The sequence below is a fragment of the Trichosurus vulpecula genome, chromosome 4 (genome assembly GCF_011100635.1).
Source record: "Trichosurus vulpecula isolate mTriVul1 chromosome 4, mTriVul1.pri, whole genome shotgun sequence".
Lineage (NCBI taxonomy): Eukaryota > Metazoa > Chordata > Mammalia > Diprotodontia > Phalangeridae > Trichosurus > Trichosurus vulpecula.
In genome coordinates, this window is record NC_050576.1 from 197811032 (window position 1) to 197837910 (window position 26879).

At 45.6% G+C, this 26879-nt stretch overlaps 2 protein-coding genes across 4 annotated transcripts in view; one reads left to right on the top strand and one right to left on the bottom strand.

Moving 5' to 3' along the window:
* The window catches only part of RHBDF2 (rhomboid 5 homolog 2), a 49497-nt gene extending 32247 nt beyond the window's left edge, over window positions 1-17250 (top strand). For all 3 annotated transcript variants that reach the window (XM_036757752.1, XM_036757754.1, XM_036757753.1), the window contains exons 3-19: window positions 981-1164; window positions 1568-1695; window positions 2153-2348; window positions 3557-3751; window positions 4810-4938; window positions 5339-5466; window positions 6154-6348; window positions 7488-7599; window positions 7843-7917; window positions 8672-8833; window positions 9460-9569; window positions 9805-9868; window positions 9966-10060; window positions 10473-10548; window positions 10849-10949; window positions 14819-14972; window positions 15628-17250. In XM_036757752.1, coding sequence (XP_036613647.1) covers window positions 1021-1164; window positions 1568-1695; window positions 2153-2348; window positions 3557-3751; window positions 4810-4938; window positions 5339-5466; window positions 6154-6348; window positions 7488-7599; window positions 7843-7917; window positions 8672-8833; window positions 9460-9569; window positions 9805-9868; window positions 9966-10060; window positions 10473-10548; window positions 10849-10949; window positions 14819-14972; window positions 15628-16047 — 2484 coding nt within the window. In that variant the 5' untranslated portion in view covers window positions 981-1020 and the 3' untranslated portion in view covers window positions 16048-17250. The remainder of the gene's footprint in view (window positions 1-980; window positions 1165-1567; window positions 1696-2152; window positions 2349-3556; window positions 3752-4809; window positions 4939-5338; window positions 5467-6153; window positions 6349-7487; window positions 7600-7842; window positions 7918-8671; window positions 8834-9459; window positions 9570-9804; window positions 9869-9965; window positions 10061-10472; window positions 10549-10848; window positions 10950-14818; window positions 14973-15627) is intronic.
* Window positions 17251-18356: 1106 nt separating this feature from the next.
* Window positions 18357-20209, bottom strand: AANAT (aralkylamine N-acetyltransferase). The gene is made up of 3 exons (XM_036758139.1): window positions 20002-20209; window positions 19115-19269; window positions 18357-18662 (listed from the first exon to the last, which is right to left on the bottom strand). Exons 1-3 carry the CDS (start codon window positions 20207-20209, stop codon window positions 18357-18359), a joined length of 669 nt encoding a protein of 222 aa, XP_036614034.1.
* Window positions 20210-26879: the final 6670 nt, after the last annotated feature.

The window sequence follows — 26879 nt, forward strand, 5'->3', positions numbered from 1 at the left end:
GTCCCCTTTTTCCACTCCATAATTGGTCTTTGCTCGGGGAAGAGTGACCAAAAGCCAAGTCAGTGGGAAAGTGGGGTGGGGAAGAGACTTTTCCAGTTGAAGTTCATCAAGCAATAAACATTTATTAAGCACTTACTGTGTAGCAAGCACTATGCTAAACTTTGGGGATATGAGAAAAGAAATAAAAACAAATGTTTATTTCCAGCTTCTTGGAGACCAGATAGTCCTCTTCTCCTTGCTGGAAGAATTTCCCACTCAGTCGTGAAGGTCACAGAAAGATACAGCTATCCACACTCCTTATCCTCATCCCGTGTCCCCCCCAACCTAAGCCAGCTCCTGCCATTTAATCTCCACCTTAATCCCAAGTGTTAGGTTCATGGTGCTTCCTTGGGAAAGGGAAGGGAACAAGCACTTATTAAATGCTTGCTTTGTGCCAGGCACTTTGCAAATATGACCCCATTCGATCCTCATAACAACCTTGGGAAGTAGGTGCTATTATCACCTTTACTTTACGATTGAAGAAACTAAGGAGGACAGAGATTAAGTGACTTGCCCGGGGGTCACACTGCTAATAAGCATCTGAAGAGAGGAAGGGTAGAAAACAAGCATTTATTAAGTGCTTACTATATGCCAGGTACTATGCTAAGCACTTTATAAATATTACCTGATTTGATCCTCATAACAGCCCCGGGAGGTAGGCACTTATGATCCCCATTTTAGGGATTCCCTAGTTGAGGAAATTGATGCAGATAGAGGTTAAGTACCTTGCCCAGGGTCATCCAGGTAGTAAGTGTCCAAGGCTGGATTTGAACTCACGTCTTCCTGACTGCCAGCCTAGCACTATCCACTGTGCAGCCTAGCTGCCTCTTGGGCATCTTGGATGTCTGTTTCTGGGTCTGTCCTAAAGAGTTGCCAGCCAGGTTATCAGCCCTATCCAGTCTGACCAGATCTAATGTTTACTCCTCTTATCTCTTCTGTAGAGAGCCCACTGGAGTCTATGAATCCTCTCTCTGCCCTGCAATGGCTTCTAATGACCAAAATGGTGGAAGCGTCTCCTCTTCCAGTAGTCGTTTACAGAGCCGAAAGCCGCCCAACCTCTCCATCACTATCCCGCCCCCAGAGGTCTCAACCACAGGCGAACAGGACAGTATGCTACAGCCTGAGGTAAAGGGGAGCAGGAGGGGGCAGGGTTCGAGGGGAGATGTTACCAAGACTGGCTTCTGACCCCAGCCTAGTCTGTGTGGCTCCATGTTATGGATAGAGAACTGCCTCCTAGTGGGTAACAGCAGGCAGGCGTGAGTCTGGCTAGATGAAGATATACCAATTCCCTTGTTAACTTCTCACATCTAATCTAGGACCTCGAACTCAGGGTCCTTCCCTTCCTCTCCCAACTGTGTTCAGGCTTCTGCGTAGAGATAGCAGCCCCTTCCCCCCAATTCTGTGATATCCTTGTCATTTGGGTGCAGGACAGGGACAGAACCTAAGATTCTCAGTTCTAGAAGATATTCAAATAAGAGAACTAAAAATCCCTTCCCTGTCACCTTTGCTTCTTCCTTGCCCCTTCCAGAGGCCTAGGAATCCAACCTATATGAAGAGCGTGAGTATGCAGGAGCCTCGAGGGCGATGGCATGAAAACAGCTCAGATCGGCGTCCTGGCTTTCGCCGCCAGGCCTCCCTGTCCCAAAGCATCCGAAGGTGAGTGCCAGGCTGTAATCGATCACACAGCTCCCTAGATTCCTGAAGCACCTAAATAAGTCTTGTGGGGGCAAATACTAATAATCCCTTGTGTTTATATAGCACTCTCACTTTCTAAGTACTTTTTATTCATTATTTTGTTTTATCCTTATGACATTCTCCTGAAGGAGGTTGGGGCAAGAATTTTTAGCTCCATTCTGCAGGTGGGAATATCAAAGCCCGGTGAGGATAAGTAAACTCCCTAAAGTCTCCCAGGAGTAGAACCTGGGATAAGGTCATAGGCCTAGGATAGGTCATCTGTGGAGTGATTCACACACACAAACACACATCCATGTGCTTCCTCTCTCTCTTCTTGTCCTTTGAGACCTAAGTGGGTTAGTGAGGCTCTAAATCTTGGTTGGAAGGGCCTCGAAGGTTCCTTTAGACACGTACAACAGATGTGTGTTTGCTCCTGCAGGGGCACCGCACAGTGGTTTGGTGTCAGTGAGGACTGGGATGGAAAGCGGCAGAACTGGCATCGCAAGAGTCTCCACCACTGCAGTGTGCGCTATGGGAAACTGAAGGCATCCTGCCAGAGAGACCTGGAGCTCCCCAGCCAGGAGGTGCCTTCTTTCCAGGGTATTGAGTCCCCCAAAGCCTGCAAGCTGCCCAAGGTACAATCCAGTGCAACAGACATTTATCAAGCACCTGGTGTATGTAGATCATTGTGCCAGACACTAGATACAAAACACAGATTTTTTTAAAAGCATTTATTAAGCACTTTCTGTTTACCAGGCATGGGGTTAGGTTCTGAGCATATAGAGACAAGGACAAAAATAAAATCATCTGTCTTTAGCGAATCAATCTATCAGTGAATGTTTATTAAGCACCTACCATGTGGCAGGTACTGTGCTAAGTGCTGGGGATATAGAAAGAGGCAATAAATAGATGGTGCCTGCCCTCAAGGAGCTTATGTTCTACTGGGTGCCTAGATAGGTATATTGCAGTGGAAAGAGAGCTGGATCAGGAGTCAGAAAACCTGGGTTTGAATCTTACCTCTGGACCCTTGGGCAAGTTAACCTCCCTGGGTTTACTCATCTGTAAAATAAAAGGATTGGACTGGAGGATCTCTAAGATCCCTCCAAGTTCTAAATCCATGATGATAATGATGAAGTAAATGCTGTGTATAAAGTAAATACAAAGTAATTGGGTTGAGGCACGAACAACAGGGAGAATTTGGGAAAACCTCTTGTAAGAGAGAGCACTTGAGGTGAGCCTTGAAGAGAGCCAGGGAGTCCCAAGAGGCAAAAGTGAGGAGGGGGAGGAAGAGCATCCCATATACAGGGGACAGCGTGTGCAAAGGTACAGACGAGATCAAATTTCATGTACGAGGACCATCGAGTGGACCAGTTTAGCTGGAACATAGAATGTGTGAAGAGAATTAATGTGGAATCCACCAGCCTGGAAAGAGAGATTGGAACCTGATTGTGAAAGGCCTTAAAATGTCGCTCATGAGGTTGTCTCTTACTCGAGAGGCAGTAGGGAGCCACTCATGAAGGGAAAGATGCAGATAGCTATGATACACAATATCTCTCGATCCTGCAGTAGAGAAGTGCAAAACACAGTACTGTGTGGGGTTTGGAAGGATCACGGAAGGCTTTGTGGTAGAAGTTGCATTTGTACTGGACTTGAATTCGCCATGGAGTGAGAGAATACAGTAATTGTTCAAGGGGCAGAAAATTGTCCAGGTTAGGTACTAGGTAGAAATAGAACTCGAGCGGGTGTATGTCTGTGTCTGTTTTGGTGGTCCCAATGATGCTTTTATACCAAGAACCTGTGCAATTGCTTAAATTTCCCATATTTGCTCTCTTTGTACTTCCAGATTGTGGATCCACTTGCCCGGGGCCGGGCATTCCGACACCCAGATGAGGTGGACAGGCACCATGCACCACTGACCCCAGGCGTGTTGTCCCTCAGCTCTTTCACCAGTGTCCGATCAGGCTACTCACACCTCCCCCGTCGAAAGAGGATGTCTGTGGCCCAAATGAGCTTTCACGCTGCAGCTGCTATCCTCAAGGTGAGTAGTTCACAGTCCTCTCCCAGGTCCTTGATTTACTGTGGTGTGGTGGAACGGTGCCTAAATTTTAATTAGAGAATCTGGGTTCAAATTCTGGTTCTGTCTCTTCCTATCCAAGTGACTTGACTTCTGGACCTTATCAATCTCTTTGTGCGTAGGTTAAATTAGACGATAGCCAAGGTCCTTTAGGGTCCCTTCCAGCTCTAAGTTTCTGCGGGCAAAATCTGCTTCCTTTCTCAGGGCAACGTCTTCTCCATGCTCTCCTCTGCCTGTTCTCTTTTTCCAGTCTCATGCCTGGTTGCTTACTCTGTCCACTGGCCTCTGGGCATGTGATCAGATCCCTAGGCGGCAGCAGTGAGGTGCTAGCATCTTGCAGCTGGACCCCTCCCTGCTAACTTTTACTCCTGGCTTTTCCTCTCCTTTTCTAACCCAACCACTTGGTACTCTCTGGCTCCCATAACTACTTTCTATGCTTTCATCAAAATCCAGAGAAAGACAGCTGTTGACTGGAGAAGAGTCAGGCTAGAACCTTGGGAATGGAGGTCTTTGGGGTTTCCATGACGTGTGTTGTTAATGGTGGTACACTCAGCTACCCAGTCAAAGTTGGGGCATCAGTTCTTGGAGGAGAAAGCACGGTCTGGGAAAGGATGGAGAGATGGAGGGGAGAGGGAGGAACATACAGGGGAGAATGACTGTCAGTGTTAATGTTCTTGTCATCCCCCTACACCCCCACCCCCAGAGATTTTCATTATACAGCTGTATTTGAGGAATATCCTAGAAACCTTTCTCCACCTCCCTATTTATTTCCCCCTTTCAACCATATTTCACCCACTAAGGTGTTGCCACTGGTTAATTGATGGAGAATGGTGATCAATTCCTTAGGCAGGTTGGAAGAGGTGGGCTACAGATGGAAGATGTTGACTACCTTGCTTTAAACAGCTGTGCAAGGTTGGGAGGGGAGTGAATAGGAGATGGGAGCAAGGAAAAGCCCAGATATCCTGGCAGTGGGAGAAGGCTTTGAGGCTTGTGCGCTGACCCTCATTCTCTCCCCTGAGCAGGGTCGATCTGTGCTGGAGCCCACAGGCCAGAAGCGCCGGGTGATCAAACGAAGCTTTGCCTGTACCAGTTTCCATGAGGAGGATGTGGTGGATGGAGTGGACACATTTGACTCCTCATTTTTTAGTAAGGCAAGCATGGGGTTCTGGGTCCCTCTTACCTCTGGCCTGGGATAAGGGGCCTGGGGGAGGTTGGGGAATGGACTTGAAGAGACAGTCTTCCAGTTTAAGGTTTTTCTTCCCTGATGCTCAGATGCCCTCAGAAAGAGCCAAAGGACCAGACCATTGGTTGGATTGGCATGTTAACTACTTGGGTTTCTCCTAACCGTTGAGCCCCGAGCTTTGTTCATAATATGATATTCTGCCCATCTCTATACTCAGAATGGGCAGGGGCATTGACCCTTGAGCTCTTCTACAGATCCCACTTGTTTCCTTCCCCTTTCGCTAGCCTAGTCCTAGTCTTGGATTTGCCTTGAGAGCATTGGGAAGTGTCTCCTTACCTCATCTCACTCCTCTGTGCCCCCTCCTCCAGATCGACATGCAGGAGATGTACTCTATGCCTGATGATGTCTTTGAGTCCCCCCCACTCTCTGCAAGCTACTTCCGAGGAATCCCACGTTCTGCTTCCCCCCAGTCCCCTGAGGGCCTACACATTCCCCTGTAAGTATAGATTCTAGAGTTATCTTGAAAGTGAGCGGTGTTAGTGGGATGGGGGAGAGAAAAGAGACTACAGAAGGGTTGGTGAGGTCACCAGACCCCCTTGCTCAGAGTCATCTCCATGCTTCTCTGGCTTTGGATGCTATTGTCAGTTAGTCAATAAACATTTATTAAGTGTCTGCTTTGTGCCAGAAACAGCAGCAGCTATGTGCCAGGCACTGGGGATTCAAAGAAAGGTGAAAGATAGTTTTTGTTCTCAAGGGGTCTCATAGTCTAATGGGGGAGACAACATGTAAGCAATTATATGCCAACAAGCTATATACAGGATAAATTGGAACAGTCAGCAGAGGGGAGGCATTAGAATTAAAAGGGACTGGGAAGAGGTTCCTGTGGAAGGTGGGATTTTAGCAAAGACTTGAAAAAAACCAAGAGGTGGAGATGGAGAAGAAGAGCATTCCTGACATGGAGGACAGACAGCTAGAGAAGATGCTCAGACTATATATGATGTAGGGGGAAATCTATATCTAGGGCAATTTCCTTGCCCCCTTACTTCTTTCCCAAATGGGACACAGCCAGGAAAAAAGGGCATAGAACTGAATCCATCTAAGGGCTGTCATTGAACAACTGGACTCAAGGTAGGATTGGAGGACCTTCCTAGTGCTGATTGTCATCCTTCCCTCCCTACCCCAGGAAGGAATATACCCAGGTCCCAGCTCCCACCACCAAGCGGGGCCAACGCATTGCCTCCAAGGTTAAACACTTTGCCTTTGACCGGAAAAAGCGACACTACGGGCTGGGTGTAGTAGGGAGCTGGCTGAACCGGAGCTACCGACGTAGCATCAGCAGTACCGTCCAGCACCAGCTAGAGAACTTTAGCAGCCACCGGTGAGAGGGGTAAGGGGTGGGTGTGGCCTTGCAAGAGCATCACAGGCCTTGATACCACTACCCACAGCACTATGTAGTCAGCATAGATCGATCAAGTGTCCCTTTGAGCAGAGACCCAATCTTGGACACTAAGGAGAAAGAAAGTAGAGAAAAGCCACACTCTGATCTCAGGTAACTCTTTTTTCTAGGGAAGGCAGGAGGGCATATACATGCAGAAGCCACCCAATAGAAACAAAAACTTGAATATAACTGAACTTAACCATTCAGAACCATATTGCAAATCTGTGTATGAGAAGGGTTGTGCTGGGCTGACCAGAGTCAGCTGAGGGCATTGGATTGCCAGCTTGTATCAGTACTCAGGTCAAGATAGATAAGAACACCAGGTTAGATGGCAGCAACTTTGTTCAATAAATATTTATTAAAAACCTACTACCTATGGCTGAAGGCTTTACATTCTTTCCTGCTTTCTTACATTCTTGATCCCAGTAGTAAGAAATTAACATAACAGTATCAATATCAGATTCCCAGGAGTAAATTAAATACCTTCTGACTATTGTCACTATACACTTTCTTTTTGTCCCCCTCTAATAGGAGGTTATATGTTTGTTTTGTTTTTTGAGGCAGTGAAGGTTAAGGGACTTGCCTAGGGTTCCATAGGTAGTAAGTGTCCGAGGCTGAGTTTGAATTCAGGTCCTCATGACACCAGGGCCAGTGCTCTATCCATTGCGCCATCTAGCTGCCTCTATGTGCTCTTCACTAAAATACACACCACCTTAATTTAAGACGGCAGTGTATTTAAAATTTTTTCAGTTTAGAAAAAATATATAAGAAGTATTAAAAGTTTACTCATTGAATTTTTTTGTACTCAATAATTAGAGAAGGGAATATAATGTTCTGCATTGACATAAAATCAGTGATTGATAACATGTAATAAAAATCAATCTGTTTTAGGTAAAAAAAAAAAAAAGCCCTCACTTTTGTTCTCTGTTCATCATTTGTACTCATCTATGGCTTCTTTTTGTCTCCCTTAACCTTGGTCTAGGGCAGGAGACAAAGACAGTGATCTAGGGGTTCCTCAGTGCTCTTTAGAGTCTCTGACCCAGTGATTCCCACTGACCACACCCTCTTCCGCCCCCCAGGCCATACTTTACTTACTGGCTAACCGTTGTACACATCCTGATCACGCTCCTGGTGATTGGCACCTATGGCATCGCCCCTATTGGATTTGCTCAGCACATCACCACCCAGTTGGTAAGTTGGGGCTGGAGTCCAGGCTTAGGCAGTGCTGCCTAGTAGCGAAAGTGGTCTGGGTTGACAGTTTTAGCTTTTGCCTTGGAAACCTTCCTGCATCACCCAAGCCAGGAGAGGGCCTTGCACAGGTAAAGCAGCCCTTCCTTTGATAGCAGGGTACTAACACAGCTAGTCATCCCAACCAGGACCCTCCCCCAGGGTGTCTGGCGGGGTGATAGCCTTTCTCATACTCTCCCCCTGCAGGTGCTAAGGAATAAAGGCGTATATGAGAGCGTAAAGTACATCCAACAAGAGAACTTCTGGATTGGCCCAAGCTCGGTAGGAAATTTGGAACCCAGCAGTCAAAGTTACTGGAAATTCACGGGACCACTTATCAAGTGGTTGTGTCTTAGTCCCTGGGGAGACAAAAGGAGCTACATTCTGCCTCTGATTGCCTTGAGCTTTTCCCTTATCCTGTTGTCCAAGGTCACCTCTCCTGCCAGCTAGGTCACTTGGTGCTTTGTAGGAGGGTGGGTCCTGCCCAGCTCAAGCGGAGACCTCAGTTATACTTATCATGGAAGCGGCACTGTGGGCAGATAAAGTGCGGGAACTCTGACTGGGCTGGACCAGAAGAACCTTAGCTCTTCCAAGTCATCTGTCTGCCAAGGGTATCCTTTGCCCCCATCTCTTATTATGTATAATGACTATGACGATAGTAATGTCTACCATTTATAGAGCATTTGTAGCTTTGCAATGTGCTTTACAAATATTATATCATTTAATCCTGGGAGGTAGGGGCTATTACTATTTCTTTCCATTTTATAACTAAGGAAACTGAGGCTGAAATAGATGAAGTGACTTGCCCATGGTCATAACAGCTAGCAAGTGTCTGAAGCAGGATTCAAACTCAGATCTCCCTGGCTCCCAAGTCCAGTATTGACCTTACAGATCTCCAGTCAAGGGACCCAGTTCCCTTCCCTTCCAGAAAGGCACTTCTCTCATCCTAGGCTCCCTTGAGGGTGGGGATGTGGACCGGAGTGTCCCCCTCCTTCATCCAGACTTAGTTCTCTTTCCCCTATGTTTCCAACCCCAGATTGATTTGATCCATTTGGGAGCCAAGTTCTCCCCGTGTATCCGGAAGGATCGGCAGGTTGAGCGGTTAATCCAGCGTGAAAGAGACCAGGAACGTGACTCGGGCTGTTGTGTCCAGAATGACAACTCAGGCTGCATCCAGACTCAGCGGGCAGACTGCTCAGTATGGGGGTGGAGAGGGGAAAGTGGTTGGGAGGGAGCACCTTTCTGGGCCAGGGCTGATGGGAAGGAAGTGGAGGTGGGACCTGGGAAGCAGGGGCTATTCAGGCATCCTCAGTGGTCACCCTCCCCCTTAGTATATGTAAGGTAGAATCATTGCTTTGGGGTTGGATGGAGCCTGAGAGGCCATCTCATTTCACCTCCTTACTTTTATAGGTGAGATAGGGCCTGGGGAAGGTAAGGCACTTTTCTAGGTAGGGTCCCACCAGTAGTAAATGTCAGAGGCAAGATCTGAACACATGCCATTAGCAGTATCAATTTGGACTGCCCTTTGTTTCTTTGTAAATGTTTTTATGTCTTTCTGCTTATATTTCTTACCTTTCTCCTTTCCCCCCAAGCTGAGACCACTTCTCCCTCCTCTTTCTTACCCCATCATACTTCCCACAGAGCTTTCTATGATGCAGGGCTCTTTTCATCCATCGCTTCTGATTAATTTCTCCCATATTCCAAAGGACCTGAAGTCAACCCCTTTGTACTTGGGTGTCAAGACCTTTTATGGACTTAAACCTTTGGGAGAGGAAAGATGGAACCCACTTTCTTTGGCATGACTGCCCCTCTCTCATTTTCTAGGAGACTTTGGCTACTTTCACTAAATGGCAGGATGACACTGGTCCCCCCATGGACAAATCTGACCCAAGCTTGAGGCGGACATCGGGGGCTGTTTGCCACCAGGACCCCAGGTACAAATTGGACCAACCCTCAGAACTGAGGCTGTGAACATGTGGGTTGTAGAATGTGTTTTCTAAGTAGCAGTAGAGGAACACAGATGTTCTCTCTTCTTTCCTGCCATTAGATTCAACAAACTTTTATTAAGTGCTTACTGTGTACAAGGACTACTGTTTGGGGCACCCTCAGGCATTGACAGGACAGTACTATGGTCATTCTTCTCTGGTCTCTTTTCTCCCTCCCTTATAGGACATGTGAAGAGCCAGCTTCTAGTGGTGCCCATATTTGGCCAGATGATATCACCAAGTGGCCAGTGAGTAACTTCTGGTGATTCAGTGGGTAGGTGGGTGGGTATGTGTGAGAAAGAGATGGCACATGTACACCCATTACCTCACATGTGTTCTTCTTAGATCTGCACAGACCAGGCCAAGAATAACCACACTGGCTTCCCTCACATGGACTGCCAGATCAAGGGGCGCCCATGTTGCATTGGCACTAAGGGCAGGTGAGTACAGCGATCATTCTCTCTCCCCACACCCTGGGCCAGATTTTTAGGGGATCTCATCCCAGGTCTATCTCCTTCTGTTTCCTCTGAGATAATCGTTTTCCTCCCAGGATTTTTGAAGCTCTTCTACCCCCATCCCTCAAAATTGCTTCCTTTCCCTTCTCCCTCTTCTGTTCCTGGTACTTTTCCAGGTCCAAGAGGATGGACCAGAGGAATCCTTCCCTAAACAGGGGTGCCGGGGCATTTGGCTGTAGAAGCAGCTTCATACCTGCTCTAGGCTTTTAGTTGGAGACTTGGGGAATTGGCGGGGGGGGCGGGGGGTGTTGGGGATGGGGTGGGGAAGAAAGGTCCTTTGGGAAGCAAGGGAGACAAAGATTATGCCAAAGTCTTAATTCCTTCTAATCTCATCTAGCTGTGAGATCACAACCCGGGAATACTGTGAGTTCATGCATGGCTATTTCCACGAAGAAGCAACACTCTGTTCTCAGGTGAGCTAAGGACCAGCGGGAACTAAGTGCTTTGAGTCCTCAGGAGGACCAGGGTATTTTGATCAGGGAATGAGGGACTGATATCCATGGTCCAAACCTAGTCCCTTTCTTTGGGCTGGTACCCCTAGTATAGCCCAGATCTAACTCTACTCTCCCTTTTCTTCTTCCCTGCTCCTCACTTAAGGTCTCCCCAGGGGTTGCAGACACAGCCAGTGGCCCAGCTGGACTATAAGATCCTTTAAGATTGATCACTATTCATTCAGTCTTCCCACCACCTTCTGCCCAATTTTCCCTCCTCAGGTACACTGCTTGGACAAAGTATGTGGGCTTCTGCCATTCCTGAACCCTGAGGTCCCTGATCAGTTCTACAGACTTTGGTTGTCTCTGTTCCTCCATGCTGGGTAAGAGTCTCTCCCCCACCATAGGTTTGTCCCTAATCCAAAAACAGTGAGCTCCTTTTTGAGGGTTCTTTCTTTGGGCAAGTCATTGTGTTAGGCAGAAGGGAACCACTGAAGAGATCTGAGCACAAAAATGACATATCAAATCTTTACATAGGGGAGATGTCTGATAGCGGTATGAGAGATGGCCCGAAGGTTGGGGGAGAGAGTAGAAGACCAGTTAGAAGGCTTTATCAACCTTAAAAGTATGTAGTAATGAGATCCTTTGCAAGGCTGGTAGCTATGGAAATAGAAGTCAGAGGGCACAGGTGGGAGAGATATCTCAGTGATAGAACTGGCATGAGTTGCTCATTGTGATAGGGTACGAGAGTTGAGGGAGATGCAAGAGTCATAGTTAATATCTTACTGCCAGACATGGATGACTGGGTAATTGGTGTCGCCACTGACAGAATTGAGAAGTGAAAAGAAAGAGCAGATTTTTGGGGAAAAGATGATAAACTCATTCCTTGTTGAGCTTGAGATGGGAATGGGACATCTAGAAGAGATGTCCTATAGGTTGTTAGAGATCCAGGATTAGAACCTGGGAGAGAGGTCAGGGCTAGAGACAGAGATTTGGGAGTCATGTACATAAAAGTAGTGATTGCAATCACTGGATCAAATGAGATTGACAGAAAATGAAACGCTAGACTAGAGAGGGAAGCAAAGAGGACCAAGGGCAGAACGTGAAATCACCTCTCACGCTAAGGGATTGGGAAGGTGATGAGAATCCTCTGGAGGAGATGGAGGAAAAACAGCTAGAGAGATAGGAGAACCACAAAATGGGGTATATCTGAAATCAAGGAAAGAATAGGATCCAGGAAGGGAGAACAATTAACAGTGCCAAATGCTGCAGAGAAGCCAAAAGGGGATAAGGACTGGGGGAAAAAAGCAACTGGATTTAGCTATGAGGATGTTATTTTGTTTTTATGAGGATGTTATTGATGATTCGTGAAATAGAGTGGTAGTGAAAGAAGCTAGGATTGTAAGGAGTTGAGGAGAGAAGTCATGAATAAGTGGAAAGGTTAGATATAGACAACTTTTAATTTTATTTTTATTCTGAACTCGATACTCAAAAAAAAGAATATTTCCATATACAAAGTAGAGCAGAAAAAGGATTGTATAGGGAACTGTGAGTATCTATCACATACAGTTTTTCTTTTTAAAAAATCATAATAAATTTAACCTGTTACTTTCAAAGCTATCCTGCTTGTCTGTGTTTCCTTCTGTACTTCTTTCTATTCTTCTCTGGGCGTTTTTTAAAAACGCCTCAATAACTTTCTTGTCTGAGCAACTCACTCCTGTCTTCCTCTCAAACCATCTCCATGGTAGAAAAAAATAAAAACATAATCCATGTAACACAGAATCGTAGTCAAGCAAAACCAATCCACATATGTCATATCTAAAAATTATTTCTCCTGCACCTTAAGTCCATCACCCCTCTGTTAGGAGGTGGGAAGCATACCTTCATCATCATTCCTCTGGGGAAGAGGTTCCCAAACTTATTTGGCCTACTGCCCCCTTTGCAAAAAAAAATTATTCAGCACCCCCCTGGAAATCTACTTTCTTTAACCCTTTAACGTTTTTTTTTTTAAATTTGCATCATTTCAAAAATATATACAATATATATTTTTTAAAATGACACATTTTAAATTTAATAATTTATTGTAAATTTGTGGGGTTTTCCTGCATTGAAAATTTGATGATGCGACCATATAATATAATATTGCAAACAGGTCATTACATGCACATATTCCTGCCAATGCATGCTGGACTTCCTGACAATGCACAACATGCTCACCTGTCAACACTTGCTTTTGTTAAGACCCGTCAGCAGACTTGACCACTGATCAGTTATAACTTGCATTTTGTGTGTTTATTTGGAAAATAATATAATCACTATGACTTTAACTCCGTTGCACAACAGATGAAACATGTTATGAATGGTTTTTCAGAATTTTCTTCTCTTCTTTCCTTATGTTTCCACCTCCCCCTTATTTTTATTCAATACCCCCAATTGCCCCTGAGACTGCTACACCCACCCTGGATCGTTCTAGCACCCCCAGGAAGTGGTGTCATCTACTTTGGGAATCTCTGCTCCTATGGTCATGGACAGTTATTACATTAATTAGAGTTCTTAAATATAAGCACTTTTTAAAAAAAAAGTTTAGCATCAAATGGAGAAAAGAAAAGCGGGGTAGTAGATAACTGGAATAGAAGAGTCAAGGGAAAGTTCTTTTTGTTGTGGTTAGGATTAGGGAGACCTGCATACACCCGTAGGCAGGTGTGGGGAGCCAGCAAAGAGGGGGAAATCTAAGATAAATAAAAAGAGGATGATTCCTATGCTAGGTCCAGATTCTGGAGGAAATGGGAATAAAGGAGACTGTGGGTGAAGGTAAGGAAATTAGCCAGTAAGAGGAAATCTCACTTCTTCTGAGGTGGAGGTGGGGAGGAAGAGGAGATCTGGATTAACAATACTGTTCTTTGATGGAACTTCCAATGGCCTGAACCTTAGTGGGAGGAGGAAGCAGGGAATATGGTTAAGGACTTCAGCCAAAAACGTTTGGAACAGTAGCTTTGGAGGATGATATAGAACACTGCTAAGCCACAGTGAACGTTCACTTGGAAGTGCACCCTCTAGATCAGGCCTGCACAGCGCCCTCGGGCTGCTTGTGGCCTGCCAGAGCAGCCAAAGGCAGTATGTTGTGCAGGCCTGTTTTACATCCTCTCCATTTTCCCCAGGCCACTTGAAATCCTTTGGTGGGCTACTTGTCGTACAGGTCTGCTCTAGATGGTAGTAGGTAGAATCAGCTTGCTCTTAGGACTCTCTGGCACCCACCCACAAGTAGAATGGGAGGTGGTGGAGATTGTCCAGGCTTGAGAAGGTGGTTTTCATCAAGCATTTATTAAGTGCTGCTGTGAGCCTAGGTTACTGTGGTAGAGCCTGGAGATACAAAGAAAAAAAAAATGAACTGGCCTTTGCCTCCAAGGAATCTGTAGTCTCCCTTGGGGGGTAGGCACAAGTGGGGATGAGTAAATTCAAAGTGATTTGGGGACAAGAGTAAGAATACAACTGAGGATATCAAAAAAGGATTTGTATAAGGGCAGGGCACCGAGAAAATTCAAGAGGGTGTAGGGGTGGGGAACCTTCCGTCTCAAGGCCACACATGTTTCTCTAGGTCCTCAAGTGCAGCCCTTTGACTGAGTCCAAACTTCACAGAACAAATCTTTATAAAAGGATTTGTTCTGTAAAACTTGGACTTGGTCAAAAGGCCACCCCTGAGGTGGCCTCGAGACTGCAGGCTCCTTACCCCTGTAGCGCATTTGTTGAGCTGGTATTCTGGAGGACACAGTGGAATGGGCCTGAGGAGGGAGGAGTTGGGCTGATCAAAATAGAAAGGAGGAGTTAGAGGGATGTAGGAGGAACATGCAGCCTTCAGCTACCTGCATCATTGGAGAGAATAGCTTAGAGAACCCAATATGATGAAAGGTAGATTGGGAAACTATGTTAGCAGTAAGAACTTGGAGAAATTGCCTGGCCCCAAAGTTCTGTTGCTTGGGTTTTTTTTTATTTGTGTGTTTGTCCTCGGAGGCAATTGGGGTTAAGTGACTTGCCCAGGGTCACACAGCTAGTAAATGTTTAAAGCTGGATTTGAAGTTCAGTCCTCCTGACTCCAGGGCTGCTACTCTATCTACCACACCACCTAGCTACCCTCCGAAGTTCAAAGTAGAATGTAGAATGCTGACCTTTGAGAGAAGAGGCCTGCATAGGATCTTAACCTCTAGTATTTTTTAGGCCCACAGTGATGAAGAAAGACACTCTGTTCCTTTCTTAGGTTGGGGCACTGCCTTGTGTCTGTGCTTTTCCAAATGACCATCCTGCGGGACCTGGAAAAATTGGCAGGCTGGCTCCGAATCGCCATCATCTTTATCCTCAGTGGCATCACAGGCAACCTAGCCAGTGCCATCTTCCTCCCATATAGAGCAGAGGTAGGAGACCCAGAGACACGTCCGGTGTGAATTCCGTGATCTTGTCCTTGGAAATGGACAAAGGTTCTTTGGGGGAGAGATTGGGCATGGAAAGAGTTGCGGCCTCCCATCCCCTTGATTCCTGGGGGTGTTTGATGCGGGCTAGGCCTGTGATTGAAGGACTGTCCCCTACCCAGTATCTCAAGATAGGTGATGGAATCTAAACACTTTGGCCTCAGGGGAGAGAGAGTCTCCTACAACTGCTCACCATTTCTATCTTATCTTCCCATCCCAGCCGTTTACTCATGAGGACCTAGCTTCTCCCTAGAAAGCTTTGCTTTATGCCCTGGCTTGTCCTCTATAGACCCTGTCTGTGTGCCAGGATGACACCCATATTCCTCCCCTCCTAGGTCTCCCCCATCAGGGCTTAGCAGGATGATGCCTAATCCTATCGGTTTAGCTGACTGGCCCTCTAATCCCTGTGGATGAGGGAGGGAGCAGCAGCAGATGATGCTGACTCACCAGAGAACCTTTATTGACTCTTCAGCCTTGTCCTTGATTTGCTCCCTGACTGCCTAGGAATGGCCCCAGTCTCTAGCCAAGCAGTTCTGGTTACTGTGGCTCCTAAGCCTTTAACAGGGCTGAGTGACACTACTGTGCCCCCTCCTCTCCTCAGGTGGGCCCTGCAGGCTCCCAGTTTGGCGTCCTCGCCTGCCTCTTTGTGGAGCTCATCCAGAGTTGGCAGCTCCTGGAAAATCCCTGGAAGGCATTCCTGAACCTGTCGGGCATTGTATTATTCCTCTTCATCTGTGGGCTCCTGCCTTGGATCGACAACATCGCCCACATCTTCGGTTTCCTTAGTGGCCTGCTGCTCTCCTTTGCTTTCCTGCCCTACATCACCTTTGGCACAGGGGACAAGTACCGTAAGCGAGCCATGATCCTGGTGTCCCTGGTCATCTTTGCGGGCCTTTTTGCCTCCCTCGTCATCTGGCTGTATGTCTACCCCATCAACTGGCCCTGGATTGAATACCTCACCTGCTTCCCCTTCACCAGCCGATTCTGTGAGAAATATGAGCTGGACCAGGTGCTACACTGATGCCCGTCCCCAACCCTGGGCCACTAAAGGGTGGGAAGCCAGGAGATGCCCCCTTTTGGGTATCTGGTGCTACCAGAGTTTTGGAGAACATGGCTTTTCCATGGACGTGGAGAATGCAGAGCTCTGTGGAACTTTCCTTTCCCTCTACTGGGAGGCTACGTGAATGTGGTGGTTAAAACCTCCTGGAGTCAGAGGACACTCACTCACCGGCAACTCATAGAAGGGATTGGAGGCAGCCTCCACTTGGTGTGGATAGGTCAGGCAAGAGGAGGCTCCTTAGGTTCCTAGCAGCATTTTGGAAAATGCAGGTCCCACTCTCTCTTATACCCTCATGTTCTAGACTGAGGCCTCTTAGAGGAGGCCCAGGCAGCCTACTTCAAGGGAGCTCAGTTCACACAGGTTCAGGTACCCTGGCCTCCCCAACACATTAGGAGGCCAGGAAATCTTTCTCCCCACCTCACACCCAGGGAACTACTTTTTAAAAGACCATCCAGATGGCTTTCCTTTCTTCCCAGGTCTCTGATTATGCTTAGCCATAGTCTGTCCTGGGGTCTTCTCTCCCTTTACTACCTTTAATCTATTCCCAGCCTGTGTAGGCCTTTTCTGTGCAAGGTTTCTGCTCCTCCCGAAGCTGCCTTAGACCATGGAAAGGTCAGAAGAGCCAGATTCCCTTCCTGAACCTCCCCATCCCCCCAGACTCCCATAGAAAATTTTTAGTGGTAGATGGGGTTGTCACTCCTTCCCCATCTCCACTGCCTTACTGCCTACCCCCAAGGAATCTGATGACTTGTCTTGGGGTTGTTAGCCTTTCTTAGATGGATTCCAGACTAAGAAGTTTGGACACCCTTACGAGAGGGAAAAAGGGAGGGACAGGGACAGGAGGAGACACTAAGAAGGGAAAAATACTGCTTAGCTGGAAATGGGCTGGGATTGTTGAGTTGGAGGCCCCCTCTGATTCTGTCCTTCATCTCCTTTTCCCCATTCTCCCCCTTCAACTGACTGAGATTCTTCAGCAACACTCCCTAGCCCCAGTAGCTTTCTACCTCGCAACACACCCAGTGATGAGGACAGAACGTGGCTAGCTTTGGGGAGCTGACTCAGATTTGGAGAGTTCCTTTTTTTTTTTACTGGTTCATTTTGGAATTATTATTTTTAAAACTTACATCAGTTTAGTGATCACTGTTATGGACAGTATCACTAGTTAATTAAATATTCTTTATAGAAGACAAGTGTGAGTGTCATACTTGGGAAGAGTGCTTACGTTAAACGCAGAAACTAGAAGCAGACCGATTGGGATTGACGGGGCCTCAATGGCTTTATTTTACAACACAATGGGTATGAGAAGGGGTAGAGAGGAAGGACTTCAGCAGTTTTGTTTAGGAAGTGAAATCAAGAGGTTGAAGAGTGTGGGGTTGAGGCAGCTCATGGGATCATTGCTAGAAAGAGGACCTGGAAAGTTTCTTTTGGGGAAAGTTGTAGGGTTCGAATGGGGAGCCCTCTTTTGACTACCAAGACAGAAGGTTATGGGAAAAGAGGTTGTTGTCCAGCCTGTTTCAGTTAAGAATGGAGTGTTCTTTTCCCATTCCCCTACCCCCACATATGCAGTGGGATTTAGAAGCAGCCATGGCACATGACAAAGTTATCCCTTCATGACCATGAGATGAGCCAGCATTTTCTTCCATTTCCAGGAGTGGGAGATACAGAGGGGCCAACCCTCCCCCATCCCATTGCCTTTCCTCGAGGTGGGAAAAAAATACGTATTTTAGCAGAGCTCTCCTCTCCACTGTTGGAGGGGCAAGGAGGGGACCTTCGGGGGTAAGTGATTGTGCCCTGGGTTATAGAAGGAACACTCACATAGAACATAGAACATTCTCACTTTCTAAATGAAAATTCTACTTGAACGTAGAGTTTCAGATATTAGAGAGAACTTCCCATCTGCCCCTTCTATGCTGCTGTTCCCATTGGCCTCTCATTTGAACCTGGGCTGGACAGTCTTGAGAGAAGGGAAGGTGCCATCTCTGTTTAGTCCAAGCCCCACCCTGACAACTGAGAATCCTTTAATATCTCTTTTAACAATTCAGCTAAATTGGGATGGGGGTTGGAGAGGGATGGAGGGAAGAGTAGGGAATCCAGACCTGTGTGGCTGAGCTTTACTGCTATTAAAATCTGAACAACGGTCATGGCAGCAGAGCCCCATCAGACCACTTCCTCCCAGTCACCCAAGGGCCTTGTATGCCCCCATCAGGATCCAGAAGGACTCTGGGCTTCAGAGGGAAGGGAAAAGTATTGGATGGAAGGGAGGAAAAAACTTAGCAACCACTGTTCCTTCGAAGGAAGGCATGACCTCGCACTGGGCACTGGAGTTCAGTGAAGGATAGGGTGCCCACACTGACTGCACATGGACCCACCGTCTGGAAGCCACATTTCTGATAGAAGGGCACCAAGAAGTCCTCACACATAAGTGCAGCTCGGCGAACGGACAACTGGTAGCATAGGTGTTGCAGGTAGCGCCACAACAAGACAGAGCCCTTGCCTTGCTGGCGGAAGGTATGGTGTACTGCAAGCACATGAATGTGAGCAGTGTGGCCCCCAGGCCGGTGTAATGTCAAAGACTCCTGGTGGCCAAGAGGAAAGAAATTAAATCTGACTCACTTTTTTTCCCCCACCAAGCCCCAACAGTTATGCATTCTATCTGGGTTGGGGGAAAAACAAGGTGTCCCAAAAAATTAGGGGACCACTTAAGGTAGCTGGGATACTCTTTTGAGAAAGTCTCTGGAGAATCTTAGTGGGCACCTAAGGATTGGGGCAAGAGGAGCATTCCAGTTTCCTTATTTTAGCCTTGGAAGTTGGAAGGTGAGGGAGAGGTTTGCTCCTATGTTCATTGCTCAGAGAGGACATATAAACCAATTACTTCCTCTCACTGGGTAAATAATCTGTCTGGCATAGGTCACCGTTGCTTAAAAAGAGTCTGGGACCAAGTTGGCTAAGAAGAAGCGTCTCCTAGGGGATTGGGCCTTTCTATGTCTTATCTACCATTCTCTCCCACTCCTCACCCCCAGCACCTCACCTGTGTCAGTCTGTCCTGGTCCCAGAGGGAGCCAATGATGAAGGCTACAAGCCGGCCTTCCTCAAACCAGCCCAGCGACATCTCTGGGCAGAGGGTCAGGAAGTGCCGAATCTCATCTATGTACAGGGGACAGTTGCCAGAGACAGAAATGAAAGCTATGGATGGGAGGAAACAAAGCAGATCCATCTGTTAGTCACTGTTGCATGTGGACAGACCTAGAACTCCAGGACAACTGAGAAAACAAGGGTGAATTTGTTGGGGTGAGAAAGGAAGAAAGGGGAATATACTTCATTCTCTCCTACCCTCTCTACTGGGGCCAGTCCTGATTTCTATCTTGCTACTGGACCCAGATGGCTCTGGAGGAGAGAAAGTAAGGTTGATGACTCTGCACAGCCCTCCCTCATTTAAATCCAGTTCTCTTGTATGTCATGGCATCACCTCCCTGATGTCGTGGTCCTCTATGAGAACAAAGGACAAACAACAACCCTCTCTACTCTTCTCAGCAATGTTTCAGCATGAAGTGATTGAAAAGTAAAGGCCAGGCAGCCTGGGCTTAAGAAGGGACTCACTTCACCTCCTGCTCTGAAGAAAGCACTGCGTTAGGAGACCTGGGTTCTTCTTCCAGCTCTGCCCTTACTTGCATGTGATCTTGGGCCTCGGTTTCTTTGTCTTTAAAAGGAAGGGACTGTACAACTGCTATAATTTTTTTTTCTCACTTTCTCATCCTATCCTCTGCCCACAGGACAAGAGCAATTGGAGATGTCTCATCTCTACCGCTTGGCCCTACTTGGCCCAACATTCACAATCCCCAGATATTGGTTTTGGCCTCATTCAAGTAGCAAATGAAATGAAAAGAGCTGACTCACACTGCAGGGTCAGTGACTTACCTTCTCGCTCAATCTCAAACACACCGATGGCATCTTCTGGTGAGAGACAGCGGAACTCACTGGCCGGGAGTGTGTGACGGCGTTGGCGGCTTGGGGATTCTGAAAGTCCCCAGACTGGGCTCAAGATTCTGGGCTTCTGACAGGGCAGTGCATTCAGTGCAGGCATCCTGTCTGCCCTGGGGGCCTCTACTGCAACTGTCTCCTCCATCACTGAGGAGCGTTCTTAAGCAATGGGGCGAATATCGGAGAAATGGTCCTCAGTGGTTACTTTCCAGAACACCTTTTATAAAAGAACAAAGGAGGTTCCTCATCTTTTGAACAGGTCATTGGATACCTGCCCCATAGCCTTCAAAGTGAATCTTAGCCTGATGGAGTAGTGGAAGACTTGGGTCTTCCAATTTCCAAGGCTAAAATAAAGAACCATAGTTGGGGCCGGAGGGGAGGTGAGGGGGAACCCCTGGATACTACATGTGCCCAGGGCAAGCCACTTTCAGGGACTCCTTGAACCATTCTAGTATTCAAATGAAGAAGCATTTATTAAGTGCTAACTATGTGCCAGGCACTGTACTAAATATTGGAGATTCAAAGAAAGGCAAAAACAGTTCCTGACTTCAAGGAATTCACGAGTGTAAATGCGACAAAATCCAAACAACTGTACAAACTAGATAGATACTGTTCTGAGGCTGGACCCCAGAAAGCTAGGACTGGTCATATGAGGAAAAAAAACTTGGGGGAAGAGGGTCTGTGGGATTCTCAGAGCCACTTACCTGATAAGAATGTGAATGCTAGAACCTTTGGTTTCAGGACCAGTGAGTGGAGGCAACTTTCTTCAGGGAGCTTCATCCCTTGGTTCTCAGAGAAAAGCCACTTAGTCTGGCTGAGCTCTTCAAAGCAGCTTTCCCAGGCCCCAGGGGAATATCCTCTGTGGGTAATACTGATAGAGGTTGAGACCCTGCCTCTTGAGAAGTGCAAGTATGGGAGGGAGGGATTGTGTGGGTTTGGGGATTGGAGAGAGGGCTGAAGATCAAGAAACATGCGACAGAGAACCGTCTATCAAGAGTACAGTGGAATTGGGCACAAGGCTGCTTGGATGTTTAGCCAATAGGCTTACTGACACCCTTGCATTTCTTCCCCAACCCAGGAGGCAGTAGCAGTAGTTTGCTGTGGCCTGGAAACTCTTTAGCAGTCTTCTTAATATTAGGGGGATTAACCTACCTTGCCTGGTGGAAAGCATTTCATGTGAAGTTCTTAACCTAGGGTCTGTAAACTTTTTTTTTTAACTTTTAATATAACTGGTTTCCTTTGTAGTCCTATGTATTTTATGTTGTGCCTTTAAAAATATTCAGAGGAGTTCATAGCCTTCACATAGGGGTCTAAAGCCCTAAATAAATAAATACATGAATATGCAAGTAAAAGATAGATAGAAAAAAGAAAAAGGTCAGGAACCCTTGCACCAGGCAAAAGCAATTTTTTGATGTTTCTTCAAGCTTTTAGCCTCACTCACTGGGTACTTTCTTCTCTTCTTGAATTTCGGGAAAGAACTAGATTAGGTGACAGTGGTGGCTACTGCCCACAGAACAGGGGCCTGAGGGCCAGAGAGAATGTGAACACTTACTAGGCAACCCAGAGTGATTGGAAAGGATCCTCCTACAAACCTACATCCATCTTTTTCTTTTTTTTTTTTCCAGAGAGTAATGAGGAAATATGGTCTTATCATTCAGTGAAACAAGTGGTGGGCAGGGGACCTGACAAGATCTTAAGGAATCCTCATTGCCCTCCATGCCCTCCTTCATCACACCAGTTATGCCAGTTAAGTGCTCCGACAGGTTTTACTTTTTGTGCCAGGCCCTGCTGAAGAGTAAAACATCTTTATCTGATTATTTCCTCAGAACCCAGAAAGGGGGATATCGGATGATTCTGAAGTGGGACAGCTTGATTTAGTGCTAGACCGAAGTCAGAAGGCCTGGGTTCTAGTTCTGACAAGTCACTTCCCCTAAGATTTAATTTCCTCATCTGTAAAATTAGGCAGTTGGACTGAATCAGGGGTTCTTAGCCTTTTTTTGCATCATAAATCTATTTGGCAGTCTGATGAAGCCTATGGACCCCTTCTCAGAACAATGCTTTTAAAAATAATTGTTTTTAAAATTATTTTTTTTAGAATAATGCTTTAAATGCATAGGATTGCAAAGAAAAACAACCATATTGGAATATAGCTCTCGACATTTTTCAAAAACAAATTCATGGACCTCAAGTTAAGAACCCTTAGAGCACATGATCTCCAATGTCTCTTCCTCATCTAAAGTTTTGAGTCCATGAAAACGTTTAACACACTACTTTGATATTCAATATGGAGGTTTTATAAATATTAAAAGAAAGGCAGGGAAGGGTAGACAGGAAGTAAGGGAAGGAAACATGGTGTCCAGAGTGAAAATTTGGATGAAGAGGGATCTATGGACTCTATTATATGCAATAGTCAATGAGTTTGAGGTGTTTCCCTGGAGGGTAGAGTGTCCATCCTCCTGCTGTCCTTTCCTGAGGTCTCTACTCAGGGGTGAATGGAATCAGAGGGAATTAGTGATCCATTAGCCTTGGAGAGAAGTCCACAAATCACACTCCCAGTGATAATAGGGGAAAATGAGAGGAGTTTTAACTTACTTCTGAGGGATTTAGAGTGTATATCCGTGTTATTTTCCCTTCTTCGTCCTACCTATTTGGAAGCTGAGCCTTCTTTTCACACGCTTTCTCTGGGTGATCTCATCAGCTCCCATGGGTTCAATTATCTCTATGCAGACGTCTCCTAGATCTATCTTTCCAGATGTACTCTCTCTCTCTCTCTGTCTCTCTCTCTGTCTCTCTCTGTCTGTCTCTCTCGTTACAGCCTGTTCCACATCACCAGTTGCTTGTTGGCGATCTTGGTCAGGTGTCCCAGACTCATTGTTCAGTTGTGTCCGACGATTAAGTGACCCCGCTTGGGGTTTTCTTGGCAAAGATACTGGGATGGTTTGCCATTTCCTCCTCCAGCTCATTTTATACATGAGGAAACTGTGGCTAACACAGTTAAGTGACTTACCTTGGGGTCACACAGCTAGTGTCTGAGGCCAGATTTGAACTCACAAAGGAAAGTCTTCCTGACTCCAGGCTTGGCACTCCTACTAACTGTACCACCTTAAACTCTACATACTCAAAACTCATTAACTTTTTTTTTGGCAGAGAGGGGAGAAGGCAAGGCAATTGGGGTTAAGTGACTTGCCCAAGGTCACACAGCTAGTGTCAAGTGTCTGAGACCGGATTTGAACTCAGGTCTTCCTGGCTCCAGGGCCGGTTCTCTACTCACTGTGCCCCCTAGCTGCCCCAAAACTCATTAACTTTTAACTCCAAATCCTCCCCTTTCAAATTTCCCCCCTTTCTTTTGAAGGCACCAACATCCTTCCAAAGGCCCAGGTCCGTAATCTCAGCATTATCCTTGACTATCACTCTTCTTTATCAGATACTTCCAATCAGTTGCCAAATCTTGCTGTTTTTACCTTCAGAACATCTCTTGTAGGTGACCCCTACCCTCTACTCCCAGAGCTACCACTTCAGTTCAGGCCGTTATTGCAACAGCCTCCTGATTGGTCTCTTGGGCTCACATCTCTTGCTGCTCCAGTCAATCCACGCTACTGCCACAGTTATTTTCCTTCTCTGTTTCTCATTGACGACACTTCATCTCCCATCTCTGCGGTCACCATGCCTAGAACGAACTGCCTCCTCACCACCCCCTCCTAAAATCCAGCAAGATGCAGCATGTCCACTACCCTTTACATGAAGCTTTTCCTGATCTAAAACTTCATTGAACTTTTCCTTATTTTCTTTAGATTTATTCTAAGTACACTTCTACAGGTGGGCAGGTAGGTGTCAAAGTGGATAGAGAGCCGGGCCCGGAGTTAAGAAGCCTTATCTTCCTGAGTTCACCGGCTTCAGACACTTACTAGTTATGTGACTCTGGGCAAGTCACTTAACCCTGTCTGCCAAAGTTTCCTCATCTGTAAAAGGAAATGGCAAACCGCTCCAGTATGTTTGCCAAGAAAACCCCAAATGGGATTACGAAGAGTCAGATACAACTAAGAAACTGAATCATGGGGCAGCTAGGTGGTGCAGTCAGTAGAGCACCGGCCCTGGAGTCAGGAGGACCTGAGTTCAAATCTAGCCTCAGACACTTGACAAATGTACTAGCTGTGTGACCTTGGGCAAGTCACTTAACCCCAATTGCCCTGCCAAAAAAAAAAAAAAGAAACTGAATCATACTTAATTTAAAATAATACTTAATAAATGGTAAATAATAATACTTGCTGATTGACCTAGTAACCTGTACAGTTGTTTGGAAATTTTTTTTTTTTTTTTACTGGTGAGGAGGAAATATATAAGCTTTCCCTGATTACCCTATCCGTATGGCCTCTTCTTCCTCTGAACACCTATAGTACTTGTTATCTTTACCACAAATTCATCACTTATCATAAGCAGTGGTTTCCAAGTTTTTTTGATCATGCTCTCAGTAAAAAATGTTTGAGCGCACACTCCTTACATGTATATATTTGTTTATTCATAAATGATAAGCAGTACTATTATGCCAACATGCTAGGTATACAATAAAACATGCACAAAATAAGAATTTAAAAGTGTGAGATAAAGATGAAACATTTTAAATTTATTTTATTAATTATACAAAAAACCTTTTTTCTAGAGAGCAGTGTGATTGACTATGCTTCATTGTTTTCCCAAAAAAACCTGTATGTCCTGAAGCATAGGGCAGATTAGTAAATAATAATTTTCAGTAACTTTAGTTAATTTGCTCAATGTAGCTAGTCAAGCAAGTGAATTTAGGTAAAGCATTTTAAAGTGTTTATATTATTTTAATTTATAGATAATAAGTCATAAATGAGAAAATAGCAGCTTTTCAACAGGAGCTATCTTTGCATGCAGATATTCACTGTACTTAATATAAAAAAAGCAAAAGTAAATTATTTCTGATTTCAAGTTGGAAATTTTCAATATAAATTCATTCTTTTTTTTTAATCTGGTTTTGCTTAATAGCATCATATCTTAATTTCCTTTTAATGTTTGGATAATTTGGGTTTGTTTTTGTATGACTGTGAGAAACATCCAAAAAGCCAGTTCGGCTGGATTGTTGAGTCCAGCCAAGGGAGTAATGAATAACACGACAGGAAAGGCAGATTGAGGCCAAGTTGTGAAGGGTTCTAAATGATAACTATAAAGAGTTTATGCTTGATCCGAGAGGAAGTAAGGAAACCATTGGAATTTCTTGAGTAGGGGGTGATATATGGTCAGATGTACACTTTAGGAAGATCATTTTGGCAGGTGTGTGGAGAATGGATTGGAGGCAGGGAGACCATGGGAGAAGAGGAGAGAAGTGATGACAGTCTGAAATAGGGTGGTGGCGCTATGAGTGGAGAGAAGGGGATGGATGCAAGAGATACTGTAGACAGAACAGAGGAGACTTGGCAACTGCTTGGATTATGTGAGGTGAGTGAAAGCAAGGAATCGGGAATAACAGTGATGATGCCACAAACAGAAACAGAAATTAGGAAGAGGGGTGGATGGCTTTGAAGGGAATGATATGTAATGAGATCTGTGCAAATGCAAATCTATGCAAATTGTCGATCATCCATCGCTGTTCATCCTGGGTTCCTGACTCTGTTCCACCCCAAATTAAAAGAAGGAGAGCAAGTCTCTTAATCATACATCACTGACCCAGAGCACAAATCTTGTCCTTGGAGGGGCACCTGCTGCTGCCTCAAGATAATCTGAGGGAGAGAGGATTAGTATAGAGGAGGAGTTGGTGCATTTCTCAGTGGCACCTGCACAACTTCTGCTGAGGTTCCCCAGGTTAAATTAAAACTGCCCAGCGGGTATAATACCTGGTTAAGAAGTGGGGAGGTTGGGAGCTCACACAAATGTCAGGAGGGGGTAAAGAGGGAGAAAGTTGGGTTGTAGTAGGTGAAAAGTTGGTGCAGTTATATATTTTCAATATAAATCAATTACTCTTTCTTTACATGGTTTTGCTTAATGGTTGATATCGTACTTTAATGCGGTTGTGTTGGAGACAAGCCTTCACTAACTGGGGACAAAGGGGTGCAACCCATCTTCCTACCTTCCAATTGGTTGATCACATAGCCCTTGAGATCATTCCACAGATCTCAGGAGATTGTAGCCTTCCCTTTGGAGACCATTTCCCTTGTCTATAGATTGGGTCTGAGACATCTGTGTATACACAGGGCCTAGCATAAATGGAACTTTGCATACAACAGGTGATCTATAAATGTTTGTAGACAGCAATAGCGATGGTTACATCCTGAGGATTTATTTTGTGACTTGCTTTCTGTAGGTAGGTTGACCTTTTTGTGGTATAAAACTGGGGCACAGCCCTTCTCCCGAGGTCCCCATTTAAAGTTATAAATTAAGGATTTCTAGAATTCCTGTCCTTTACCTTAATGGGGTAATGACGGGGCGGCAGAGAGAGATCGCCATCTCCTGGAAAAGCAGAGAATTGCAAAGCTATCTAGAATTGAAAGATTGGTTATTTTTGTTTTAAAATTTTTTATATTGAATGTAAATACCTCCCCCCAAAATAACATTTGTATATACATAGCACAACACAAAGAGGATTGTATGTGAAACCACAAATCTCAATTTAATACTGTTTACTTTTTTTAAGCATATGTTGCATTCTAGAACTGAATTTTCAATAGATAAAGAAAAACAGGAAGAAAACTTATGGGAGATGCTCTCTGTATGCAGGGACATAGGAAAGCATTTAGGGCTTTTGGAGAAGACTTGCTTGCTTACTTTAGGCATCAACATCCTTTATTTTTCATAATTTT